This window comes from Antechinus flavipes, chromosome 4, assembly GCF_016432865.1.
Source record: "Antechinus flavipes isolate AdamAnt ecotype Samford, QLD, Australia chromosome 4, AdamAnt_v2, whole genome shotgun sequence".
Lineage (NCBI taxonomy): Eukaryota > Metazoa > Chordata > Mammalia > Dasyuromorphia > Dasyuridae > Antechinus > Antechinus flavipes.
Window position 1 is genome coordinate 451,732,697 of NC_067401.1, and position 12,211 is coordinate 451,744,907.

At 49.1% G+C, this 12,211-nt stretch overlaps 1 protein-coding gene across 1 annotated transcript in view; it reads right to left on the reverse strand.

The window, feature by feature from the left end:
* MSH4 (mutS homolog 4) overlaps positions 1 to 12,211 on the reverse strand; it is a 57,752-nt gene that overhangs the window by 16,913 nt on the left and 28,628 nt on the right. The window contains exons 11-14 of the mRNA XM_051999396.1: positions 10,909 to 11,078; positions 7,843 to 7,979; positions 6,273 to 6,376; positions 2,788 to 2,912 (exon numbers count right to left, since the gene is read on the reverse strand). Coding sequence (XP_051855356.1) covers positions 2,788 to 2,912; positions 6,273 to 6,376; positions 7,843 to 7,979; positions 10,909 to 11,078 — 536 coding nt within the window. The remainder of the gene's footprint in view (positions 1 to 2,787; positions 2,913 to 6,272; positions 6,377 to 7,842; positions 7,980 to 10,908; positions 11,079 to 12,211) is intronic.

Genomic DNA, 12,211 nt, shown 5'->3' on the forward strand with positions numbered 1-12,211 from the left:
TTGCTACAAGGTATGGCTAAGTGAGGGAAAATATTAGGAAATTAAAGTGATGTTAAAAAAGATATCAATAAGTAGTTAAAGAAAAAAAGAGAAAAAGTTATGCTGTTATTCAGTGCTTCTTTACTTAGTCTATCAGGCTTCTTTACTTAGCCTACTTACAGATAAGACACTGTCCTGAGACCTGGGAAGATTAAAAAAAAAAAAAAAAAGGCAGAGCACAACCCCTGGCCTCAGGGATCTCAAATTCTCACTGGGGAAACAAGAAGCAAACAATCCCACACAAATAAATCCCATGCAGGACAAATAAGGAATGATTTACAGAGGGACGGCCCTGGAATCAACAGGGATTGAGAAAGGCCCTCTGTAAAAGATGGGATTTTAGTTGAGACTTAAAGGAAGTGGCCAGTAGTGAGCACAGAGGAGGGAGAGGGGTCCAGACATGGAGGATGGCCAGAGAAATTGCTTAGAGCCCCCAGGTCCAAGCCTCTTGGGCTCCTGTCATTGGATGGACACAAGGGCAAGAGGAAGGACTAGACTTCCTGACAATGGAGGACTCCATGAGACACAGAGGAGAAAAAAGTGAGAGGGAAATTAAAAAATAATGGGTTTTTTCTTTTTAAAGAATATCACACCAGTTAATTTTGTTTCCTTTTTTCAAAGGTTATTAAAATTGTTGATCAGAAAATTGCAATAAAAAAGTTTCCTTTGATCTTATTTTTAAAATGTTAAATGTTACCGAAGCTTTATTTTTACATTATAAACTTTTACAGATTATTTCCACTCTCCGAGATGTCCTTGGGACAAAGTAAAACAGTAACACTAATGATACAATGATGTCTGAAAGTTCATGCATTTTGCCTCTTTCTGTTCTTCTGTCTTCTCGGTGTTCAGATCCTGCCTAAAACATCCTTCTATTCTTTTCATTCTTGGCCGGCTTAAGTACACATCTCCCAAACTGTTATTGTTTATCATACTTTTGTTATACTGCAAATTGTTCATCGGGTTCTGCTCCCCCCACTGCATCAATTCATAAAAATCTATCCACATCTTTTTGAAATTCTATTGCCTCATTTCTTACAGCACACTAATAATCCATAATAATCACAAACCAGCTTAATCCATCTAGGCAGCCCCTTGACGTTGCAAAAAGAGCTGCTATAAAAATATCTGTACATTAAGGACTTGTTCATCTTTCTTTCAATACAGGTAAGTAAAGCCTAAGAGAGGCACTGGGCCTATACCTGTAGCACTATCAGATTGTTTTGGTAATTACTTCTTTGTAGTATAGTCTGAGATTAGCACTGCCAAGCTCTCATTTATTCCCATTATTTTTCTGGAGATTCTTAATCTTTTTTCCTCCACGTGAATTTCATTATTTTTTTTCTAGTTCCATAATGTAGTGAGATTAATATAACATTGAATAAGTAAATTAATTTAAGTAGCATTGTCATTTTTATTATATTGGCTCATGCTACCTGAAGGCAATTAATGTATTTTCAATGATTTAAGTGTTTTATTTCTGCAAATAGCTATTTATAATTTTTTTAATAATTCTTGTATAGATGTTGGAAAGTAGTCTTCCAAATATTTTATATATTCAGTAGTGATTTTAAATAGAATTTCTCAATCCCTTCCTGCTGGGTTTTATTGGCATCATGTAGAAATGCTATGATTTCTGTAGATTTATTTTATGTATTGCAAGTATGCTGAAGTTATTAATTGTTTCAATTAATTTTTAGCTGGCATTTTAGTGCTCTTTAATTACATCATTATATAATCAGCAAAGAACGATCATTTTATTTCTTCTTTACCTATGCACATTCCCTCAATTTATTCTTCTTGCTAGAGCCAGTATTTCTAGGATGACATTAAATAGAAATGATGACAATGGACTTGAATTTATTGAAAAAGATTTCATTTTATCTTCATTAGAAATAATGTTAGTTCTTGGTTTTAAATATATACTATTTATCATTTTAAGGAAAGGTCTGTTTTTTCTATGTTTCCTAATCTTTTTAACAGAAATGAGTATTGTGCTTTGTCAAAAGATTTTTTTGTTGTATCCATCGATACAATCTTCTGGTTTTTATTTTGTTATTAATAGAGTTAAATTAAATTAAATCAAGTTTGCATTCATGGCATAAATATCACTGAATTAAAGGGTATAAGCCTTATGCTATGTTGTGTTAGTTTCTTGATAATGTTTTATTTATTTATTTAATTATAAATTATAAAAATGATTTTTAATATATTATTCAAAGTTTGAATCCATGGTCATTAGAGATATTTGGTTCTATACTTTCTGTTCTGACTCTCCCAGGTTTCTATGACATCTGTGCAATAGAAGGAATTTGGTTCCATATAAAAGATATTTTATATAATATATGTTATATACATAACACATATAATATTTTATATAACAAAAGGATGCTTCCTTTTGTTATTTTTTCAGTTATTTTAGGTATATTAGAATTAATCATTCTTTGAAAGTTTGATAGGATTCACTTGTGAATCCACTGGATCCTGGGGCAGTTTGGGGAGTACATCTATGAAAGGAAATGGACACGGTCCCAGAGACGCACACAAGTTGTAGTCCCGTTGTGTGAGAGAGAATCCCTACGTGAAGTTACTGAAATCCAGATCTACAAGTTATGTCAAAGCTTAGCCGTCCAAGGGCAAAGAAGTCAAGTAAAGATGTAAACACCCTGGAGCTTGTTACCTAATCTTATCTAACCCTAAATGGAGGTTTACCCGCAGAAAATAACCCTAAATAGCACAGTAACTTACCATAGTCGGACAGAGTGCAGACGTGAGCAAACGACAGCAACATATCCAGCATGGACACGACGTCGGAAAGTTTGTAGAGGCAGTGAACCAGGGGATAAATCTCACCAAGCAGCTGGCACACGACCCTGCAAACAGAGAGCTCGGCTCACGTTCTCCGGGCTGGCACTCACAGCAGGAACACGCCCAAAGGGTGCCCCGCAGACAATCCATGGCCCTTCCCAGCTTCTGTGTATGGGAAGGGTTCCCATGGCTCGGCCTTTGTTCATTCCAGGAGGTAAAAGAAAGGTCATTCGTTAAAGGAGAATCGGGCTCTATTTCTGACCCAGATGGGCTTCTACTGAGTATCATTCATGAAGATACGAAAGCTCCTTGGAGTCACTCATTTTCCCCACGGGGAAACTCCTTCCACCTGCCCAAATCTCAGCCAATCTTTGACCCTCTCAATGAGACGACCCATGCAAAGTCCTCTGCAGACCTGTAAGTGCCTGTTTCTCGAGGACTCAGCAGCTAAGACTAAGGAGTTACCTGAAACCCAGGGGAACAGACTCGCCAGAGCCAGAGCGGGGGACCCTCTCTCGGCCGCTGCTTCTGGTTCCACCTTGTTCTTGCATGGAAGTGCGCCCCCGTGGAATGCTAGGGAACTTTCTGTTTCAGATTCAGCTTGGGCACCCGAAAACTCGGAAGGCAAGAGATGGACCGGGAGCCTCGGCGGGGCCTCTCTCAGGCGTGGGCCCTCCCGCCCGGCAATCTGGGGAAACCTGCGCAGGCCTTAGAACAACAATGCCCAGAGGCTCCAAAAGCAAACCCTTTCACAGCCAGACTGAGGGGCTCCTGGAGCTACTACCCCCGGCAGGCTGGGCCCCCTTATTTTATCCTGAATGCTTTTAGACACTGGATTTTTACCGTTTCGCTCTGAAATGCAGAACCCAGAGAGGGTTGTGCTCATGCACAGAGCTCTCCCTTAGCAGATGCCTTTTCTGCCAGGGGCCATGCTGGTTTACTGTCAGCTCTCAGGCACCTTGTTCGTCTCCATCAGGATGGAGTCCCCGCGTCCCTGCACTGACCACCTGGGTCTGTTGTGCTCTTTGTACTCTCCTGGCATCCCTGCTAAGTCTCCTATGCATCTCCTCCAACTCCAGGGATGCCCGCCCGGGCCTGCTCTGCTCCTGGCACTGCCCACTTGGATCCTTCTCTCTCCCCAGGGCCCACCTGCCTCACTCTGAATCTCCACTCCACCCGCGGGGGTCTCTTTCCCCACGACTTTGGAGGCTCCTCCATGCTGTGAAGCACTGCCCAGGGACAAGGTCCCCAAACTGCCCCTTTGGCCACACTGGGACCACCCCCAGGCCTGCAGTGTCCCCCTCCCCTCTGCCTCTGGTTTCTCTGCACCCTTAAAATCCCAGTCGGAAGTCTAGCTTCTGCAGGAGTGCCCCCCCATGCTCCTGCACCCTGAAGCCGTCCCTCTGGGGAGCCCTCCAGTCTATCCTGGCTCACTCTTGCTGGTTCAGTTCACAGTTGGTCTCCTAGATTGTCAGCTCCTCGAGGGCAGGGTCTGTATGCCTGGGGCTAAGAGAGAAATGGAGCAGCTCAAGGCTGGGGGCCTGGTCCGGGACCCTACCCTGACGCCTGATCACCTGGGATCTGGACCGCTCCATTCTCCCTCAGAAATGTTCTCAGCTATTACAACTTAGGCCAGTAACCTTGTCACGGGTGAAACGCTCTCAGGGACCAGGGCTCCCCGGGGGGTGGCCCCCCTACTCTGGCCCATGGAGGGCTTTGGTCACTCCTTAATTCCTACAAGGAATCAAAGCCAAACTCCCGTCCCCGCATCTGAAGCCTGGCTCTCCCTGACCCTTGGTCTCCCTCAGGCGTCCAGGATCTCCCAGGGCCACTGCACTGACCCACGCCAGCCCCCACAGACCACAGGGGACCTTCACAAACGTCGGGCTGCATCCTGGTCACTCACTTTTGTTCGGTTCTTTCTAGTGCAAGGATCACTCCTTGACAAGGAGGGGAAACCCCCAAGCTGCAACTCAGGCCATTTTTTGTGCTCCTTCTTGGCCCATTTGGCCCAGACAGACACACGGACCCAACCCGCTCAGACCCTGGGCCCCTCCCAGACCTGTCAGCACTCCTCCAGGGTGGGCACACAGGGCTGGCACCCCCCAGGCCTTGGCTGGCAAGCCCCACACACTTCCGCCCCTCCAAACTGCTTCCTTCCATGTCTTCAGAAATTCATGCTCAGGAGCTTCCCTCCCAGGCTGACTTTCCCACAGAGCTTCAGTGCCTGGCGCACGACATAGCCCTAATTTAATCTCTCAGAACCCGAACCCGGGCCCAGGACAAACTGGACCCAACCCTCCCTTCTTGATTTATTCCAGACTGTGAGTGCAAGATACCACTTGTTCCCCAAAGTCCTGACACTTCCCCAGTCTCTCATTGGTCTGAGCCAGATCCTAAACAAACATCCCCCTCCTTGGCTCCTGTGGCCCATTAATGACACCACAACCGGTGAGACAAAAGCTCCAGGGCCGTTCCTTCGGGAATGCCCGCATTTTGTGCCCACTGGCTCGCTGAGTGAAGCAGGGAAGGCCTGCGGGCTCCAGGCCCTTCAGAACCCCTGGGCCAGCCTTCAGGCGCACCCCAGGCACTTCTCACTGCAAGGGGGCCCTGGCTCCGGCCCCATGGGCTTAGGCACTGCCACCTCCCAGGTCTCTCTCCCCCCAGGTCCCCTTCCTAGCCCTATCACAAATCTTGCTCAGAGATCTGCTGCTGTTGCTCCTTGGCTCAAGAACAGTTTGGGCTCCTTGTGGCTTCCTGAATCCAGTCCAAGCGGACCCCTGGGATCCCCCAAAGCCCTCTCCAGCCGTATCTCCTCTGACTTTAGTCTCAGTGTTCCAATAGAGCCGATGACGATCGTCTTGTGGCTTCTCCCAAGTCCGGGGTGCCCTTCCTCCCAACTCCTGCTGCTGGCTCAGGGCCCATCCTTCCCAATGGGAATCCCCTCTTCCCTACCCCGGAGAGCAGCAGCCTCTGGCCGGACCCCACTCAGCCTGGGCTCATCCCCGGGGGTTCTGCTCCCTCGGGGTTCTGCTCCCAGGGGCCAAGAGAGCTCCTGGGGGAGGGGCTCCAGCGGCACTGACTGCTCAGCTCCCCAACTCTCCCAGGACATTCCGAACCTCCGGGCCTCCCCTCCTGTGTCTGGGGCAGCACTGACCAGATCCAGACTTTGCACATGCACGTGCTTACAGAGTACCATGGAATAACAGAAAGCATGCTGGATTCCAGAAGCTGCTGGGCCCTGCACAGTGTCTAGTGGGACCTACTTAGAGAAGATTTAACTTTTCATTTCTTAAAAATCATAATTTATAAGAAACAAGAAAAGAATTAATAAATGGACGTCAGCATCATGAACACTGCTAATTATCAGCATTAACCTCACAAGCCCATTCAGCTCCAGAGCCAAACAGCGGAAATTCTCTTACATGTAAGTCATGTGGTAGATTTCTCGCAGCGACTCTTGGCACCTTTCATTCATTTTAATCAGATCTGCCGACGTGAAGCTGTACGTGTTTTTCATTTTGGTAATCTGCCGAGAAATCAAAATTAAATGTTAAAGTTCACCCCTTAGTTATAACCAAATGAAAAACATTCCTAGTTTAAAAGCTAACCATTGGGGGGAACAAAAGTTGCTCTAATTATAGAACAAAAGCAATTCTAAATAAAATGTATTTTCCCATCATATAATTGTTATGTCTAAGAAACACTTTTATCTGTCAAAAAAATAGCCTGAAGTTGCCATGAATTTTATGGACTAATGGTCGATTTCCCATATTTTAAGTCGAGAAGTCTCCCCCAGGGGCTGCTTGTGGCAAAGATGAGGTGACTCCCCAAGGGAGAGCATGTCTATGAAGCTGGAAACTCAAGCCTGGGGCGAAGGGCCTTCCCACCCTATAGGCCCCCGCTGGCTCTGGCGGCTGAAGGCAGCCACCCCTGGGGAACGCTCTCCCAGCCTGGCGTGGGGCAAAAGCCAGGGCACGCACAGACTCAGGAAAGGCCTGTGGGGGGGGCCATGGAGGGCAAGGCGGGGAGCCCAGGGTCCTTGGGCCGGCCAGACACAAGGGGGACCGTGGCACCGGCATTTCCGGAGACTTGTGGGAACCACTGGGCTTCCTGAGCTGGAGGGGCCCAGCCTCAGGGGCCACACCAGGAACTAGAATGAGGAGCCGGGAGGCAGGCAGACCAGAGAAAGGACTCCTGGCCTTGGGGCCTGCAACGGCACGGGGGCTCTCCAGGGGGAGGCCCCCAGCCATCACCAGCTGCCCCGGGTCCCCCCCAGCCTCGGGGCCCGCAGGCCCAGCTGCCCGCCACCATTGGTCTCGTGGCCACCCGGTCCCTGCAGGGCTCGCTTCATCCACCACTAGCCCTGAGCCCTGTCCCTCCAGTCCAAGCAGGTCATCAGCGCCAGAACCGCCCAAAGAGCCGGGAGGCAGGGGAGGCTTCGGCCCTTCCGGGCCAGAGCTGGCGCCTCTTGTGACAGAGCAGAGAACCGCTGCGGACCTGGGGGGGGGGCCTCAAAGCCGCACTCCCCCCATGTTCTCCATCGCTCTGACTGTGGCTGGGGGGGGAATGGAGGGGCACCTCGGCCCGGGACTCAGCTTCTCATTTGTAAAACAAGATCGGGCCAGACAATCTGAAGGGTCCCTCCGGCCCTCCAGCCCGCATTTAATGAGCCCCAAGCCCCCTTGCGTCTCTACATCGGATGTTTCAGGGCTGCTTTTTAGCCCATAAACAGAGAAAAAGGAGGTCAAATGGAAAATAAGGTAAAGGAAGAGTGTCTACTCCGGAGACCATTTCAGGAGATGGCCTGGAGGGGAAGCGGACTCCCCCGGCAGCCGCCAGGTGGCAGCACCCTCCCAGCTCAGAGAGTGCCATGGAACCCTTCGGATAATACACATTCGAGGGACAGATCCGACTTTGGTAGCAGAGACGCCTTCCCAAAACCCGCCCCTAATTCCTGTGTAAACATTATTTCCCGACCGTTTCAGAACGAACCTTAATAAACTCGGAGGGGAGCTGGCCACCGGGGAGCAATGCACAATCCAGGTTCATCTGGATGAAAAATCCTCGAGCGGAGCTAAAACTCGTCTTCAAAGGGAGACCGTATTTCTCGGCGAGCTGCGTTATCATTCCTAGTGTCCCCGAAAGAAAGAGAAACAGAGCTCCGTTGTTGAAGTAGGAACATTATTCTTTTAGAATTTGACATATCTGTTGGGAAAAACACGTTTCAATCTATCGCTTATTAAAATGCTAGAAACCTACTTACAAATCACAGTGAGACATTCGAATCTTGTAAAAATCCTTGTACAAAATGGCTTATTTGCACCTTTTCAAAGAATTTCCTCGTCTCCTCTCAAAACAAAATCAAACTTGACCCCTCTGTGCTCTCTCTGCTATTTTATGAATAGTATTTTTGGTTTAAAAAATGCTGCCCAAAGTATTAACAATGAAATTTGCCAAATGATAAATTTCCTCCACCGATTTTCAGAAATTAATTGTTTTAAATAGGAGTCTCTTGGCCCGGTTCCATCCAACATTCTGGCCAATGACTTTGTTAATGGAAGAGGCGTGGGATCCACGGGCAACCAAAAGCTGCGAGAACCGGCAGACTGGGGACAACTGGGTCGGGGTCTCCAAAGAACCTGAGGCCGGGAGAAGTGGTTAATGTGGTGGGAGACAATGGCGGCAGCGGGGCTCGAAGAAGGGAGCTGAACCACAGCCAGTAACATGGCGACCACCGAGCCCTTCCCTTGGCTTCCAAGGATCAACTAACAGCAAATGCAAAACCGGAAATGCAGCTACATGTGAATCAACAGGTAGGACATGAAAAGGGGGGACAGAGGGAGGGGAGGGAGGGAGAGCGAGAAAGAGAGACAGAGACACACAGAGAGACAGAGACACACAGAGAGGCAGACCGAGAATGTAAATGGCTTTGGTGAGTGACAGGAAGCCTCCTCAGCTTGTCAGGCACCCCTCACCACCCCAGGCCCAGGGCCCCAGACCCCTGAATCCCACCTAGGGACCTCCACGGGCCCCCCATGGCCTTGGACCATTAACATTCCCTAACTGACTCTAGTTCTGGCTGCAGCACCAGATAGTTCCCAGTGAGGTCAGAGTCTGGCCCCTCAGGAGGGCCGAGCCTGGGTCTGGCTGCCTTCGGGCCAAGCAGGCCCGGTTCTCTGGGCCAGGTTCTGGGCCCCCTGCCGGCCAGCTGAGCTCCATGGAGTTCTGGGCTGCAGTCCAGCTGCCCCCAGCACCAATAAGGAGCCAGAGCAGCACGGCGAGACCTTCGTTGCATGCACCCCTTTACGGGACTGGAGGCAGCTGCCTGTCTCTTCCCTACCAAGGGTGGCCTGGGGGGCCTGGGAGCTTCGGTGGCTGGTGGTCATGACAAATACTAGGATTACATAATGCCAGGTATGGGAGTTCTATAAGGTTTTTAAAGTGCTTTACAAATGTCCTCAACACACCGAGGCAGGCGGGAGCCTGCAGTCTTCCTGGGCTGGGGAAGCCCAGCTCCTGTCAGTGACCTCCTGAAGCCCCAAGTCGGGCCACCCTCCTGGTCTGGAGGAGGGGAACCGGGAGTGGGATGGGGGCTGTGGGGAGACTGAGCGGCCTGAAGCCTGGCTCCCTCCCAAGATGCAGTTTCCTTCCTAATCAATTTTGGGGTTGTCCCAACTTGGGCTCGATCCCCGCCCTGGGTGTCTGTCCCCTAACCAAGGACAGGAGCCAGTCTAGCTCCAAGGGTCATCAATAGACACCTCGGGAGAGTTCTGCATTCGGGGGGCACCCATACTCTCCCCGACCCAATGTGGAAAGTCCCTGATTAGAAATCAGATTACCTGAAGTTGCCTTGTTTTCTTGTAAATGAATAGCCTTATTTGGTTGTTTTTGATACAAAGAAGTCTGGCCCCCCCTTCCCCATATCTGAGCCCTGGGCCTAAGATGGCAACCATGTTACTCAATAACTCAATATGCCTGGAAGACCCTCAGTCATTTGGTCTTTCACCTGCCCCCAGGGAAGGGGGAGGAGGGAGAGAAGGGATCAAACTCCCAGCATGCCTCTGACATGAGATTCGAATCCAGCCCCGACCCTACTCCTCGGCACTGCCTCTCACAGACCCCACCAGTTCCCATGATGGTCAGACTGACTGGCCCTTTGTGTGCCTCGGTATTTCAGCCCGGACGTTTCATTTGTTCAATGATACCCTGTGATTTAGCGTCACTGTGGCTGAAACATGAACGAAGGGGTTTAGGGTCACCCATTTTAACAGCCAAAATGCCCTGTGGTCCCCACATCCAGCCACTTACATGGCCTTGGGGGCGTCTCACTAACATTCTCCCATCCCAGCTCCGCTGTCAGGAGGGAAAAGGCCTGGGGCCCCGGGAGGACCGTCTGAGGACTGATCTGTCTGAGAAGTTCCTCTGGAACAACCGCCAGGACACAGGGGTAAAGCAGTGCAGGGTTATCAAACCTGGTCCTCTCTAAGTGGGCAACAGGAGCCGGCCCTCCGAACCACAGAGCTTGGTTCCCCCAGCTTGACAAGGGAAGGCTGCAGGGCAGGCCCCCTGCTGACTACTGGTCCGTGGGCCCTGCTTCCACAGGATCCCTCATTGCAAAAGCAATCAGATACAAGGGCCACACACCCAACTGTATCCGAGCCTGTAGGTCAAGGAGGCCCCCACCCTTTGTGCTTCAGAGTAATAAGCTGCCTGACCTTGTTCCTCTCACACACAGCAGCTGCTACATAGTTTTCATTCTACCAAAATTCTGAAAAACTGAGTCCTCGTATAACATACTCTGAAACTCATGAATATTAGGAAAATAAAAACCTTGTGATCTCTATTAAAATTTCATTTCTAAAAGTTAATATACTGCATTATAAGGAACAAATTAAAATCTAACTTACTTATTTGGGCAATTAAAAATGGAATCGAATCTATTCTTGGTCATTCTTCCCTAGCAAATACACGTGACATGCCTTGTAATAGGAAAGACTATTTTTTTGGTGTATAAAACAAAGACAGAGGTTACGAGTGCCCGTCTGTCTCCACAAGTACCCGCTATGTCGTCCACGATCTCGGCGTACGTCCTTCTGGCAATGTCCAGGAACTCGTTTATGTTCGCCTTCACGGCGTAGCACTTCTGAGTCCTCATGTTCAGGCAGCCTTTCATGTATCTCACATCATCATTCACAACTGTTTTAATTTTTTCAAGTATTTTTCCAAACCTGAAAGTGTTTTGTAAGTGAGAAGTAAAAAGAAATACTTTTAAATCTTCCAACTAGGCAAACAGTAAATGACAAGCACTAAAGACATTTTACAGGAGAGAAAAAAGGAAACGTTTCCTTTGAAATACGTGTGGAGCAGAAATTGAACATGACGAATTACACTAGCAAACACGCCAGTATTCGGCTTTTTAATTGGCTACCTGTAAGAAAATAGTAACATACCAAGGACCTGTAATTTTACAGCGAGAATTCTCCCCTTCAACATAAATCCCAACTTGCCCATGACTTATAGCTTGAAATAGCCCGAGTCTCCGAGAAGTTAAATGACTTAAAATAGGCGCAAGGCTGGAGGCAGGAGGAGTCTCCCCGATATTATGCTTCCCCTCCACGGGTAATAATACAGGTGCCATTTTCAAATATCTGCAGGGTCATCATGGGGAATACAGTCCCGGACTGGGACTAATTGGGCAAGTTGTAGAGAGACCGATTTAAAGGGCCTCTGTTGGGAGGGCTTCCCAAGCCCTTGAGCCTCCAAAGGCAGGGGTCTGCAAGCCAGGTGGGAACCACTTGCTAGTATGGGCTAGTGAGGGTTTTTTCAGATATAGTTTGTTCCAGGCAGCCCAGGCTCGGCGATCCTGAGCACTCGCAGATTCTGTTTCTGGAAGCTATTTTCCAAAAGTCGGCAGAAAGATGAAGTAGGCAAAGGGCCATGAGTAACTCATCTTCTCAGCTGCTCTTGTCATTGAGTTCAGGCTCTGGTACTCTGCCCTCATCTGCGGCCCTTCTTTAACGCCCTGGAAGCTGGGAGGCCTGCAAGCGGCCCCGGACTCCACATCAGCTCAAGGCCATGTGGTCTTGCCTTCGGGGAGAGCACAAGAGGGACTGGCAGGGAGAGGTCCAACATGGAGGCTCCCCTGTTGGGGAGGCGGGAACATCTCTCCTCCTTTAGGTTTCATCCTTGGGGGGTCCTGGGATGGTCTCCATAACCCAGACCTTTCTACAGGCTCAGCTGTCCTTTGGCTGCTTCTCCATCTTTTACGAAACAATCCCAATTAATGTCCCCTAGGGCAGTCTACATCTGTCTGCCTGAACACTCTCTGCCCCAGGCTGGCTTGGCCAGCATGGCCGTCCTC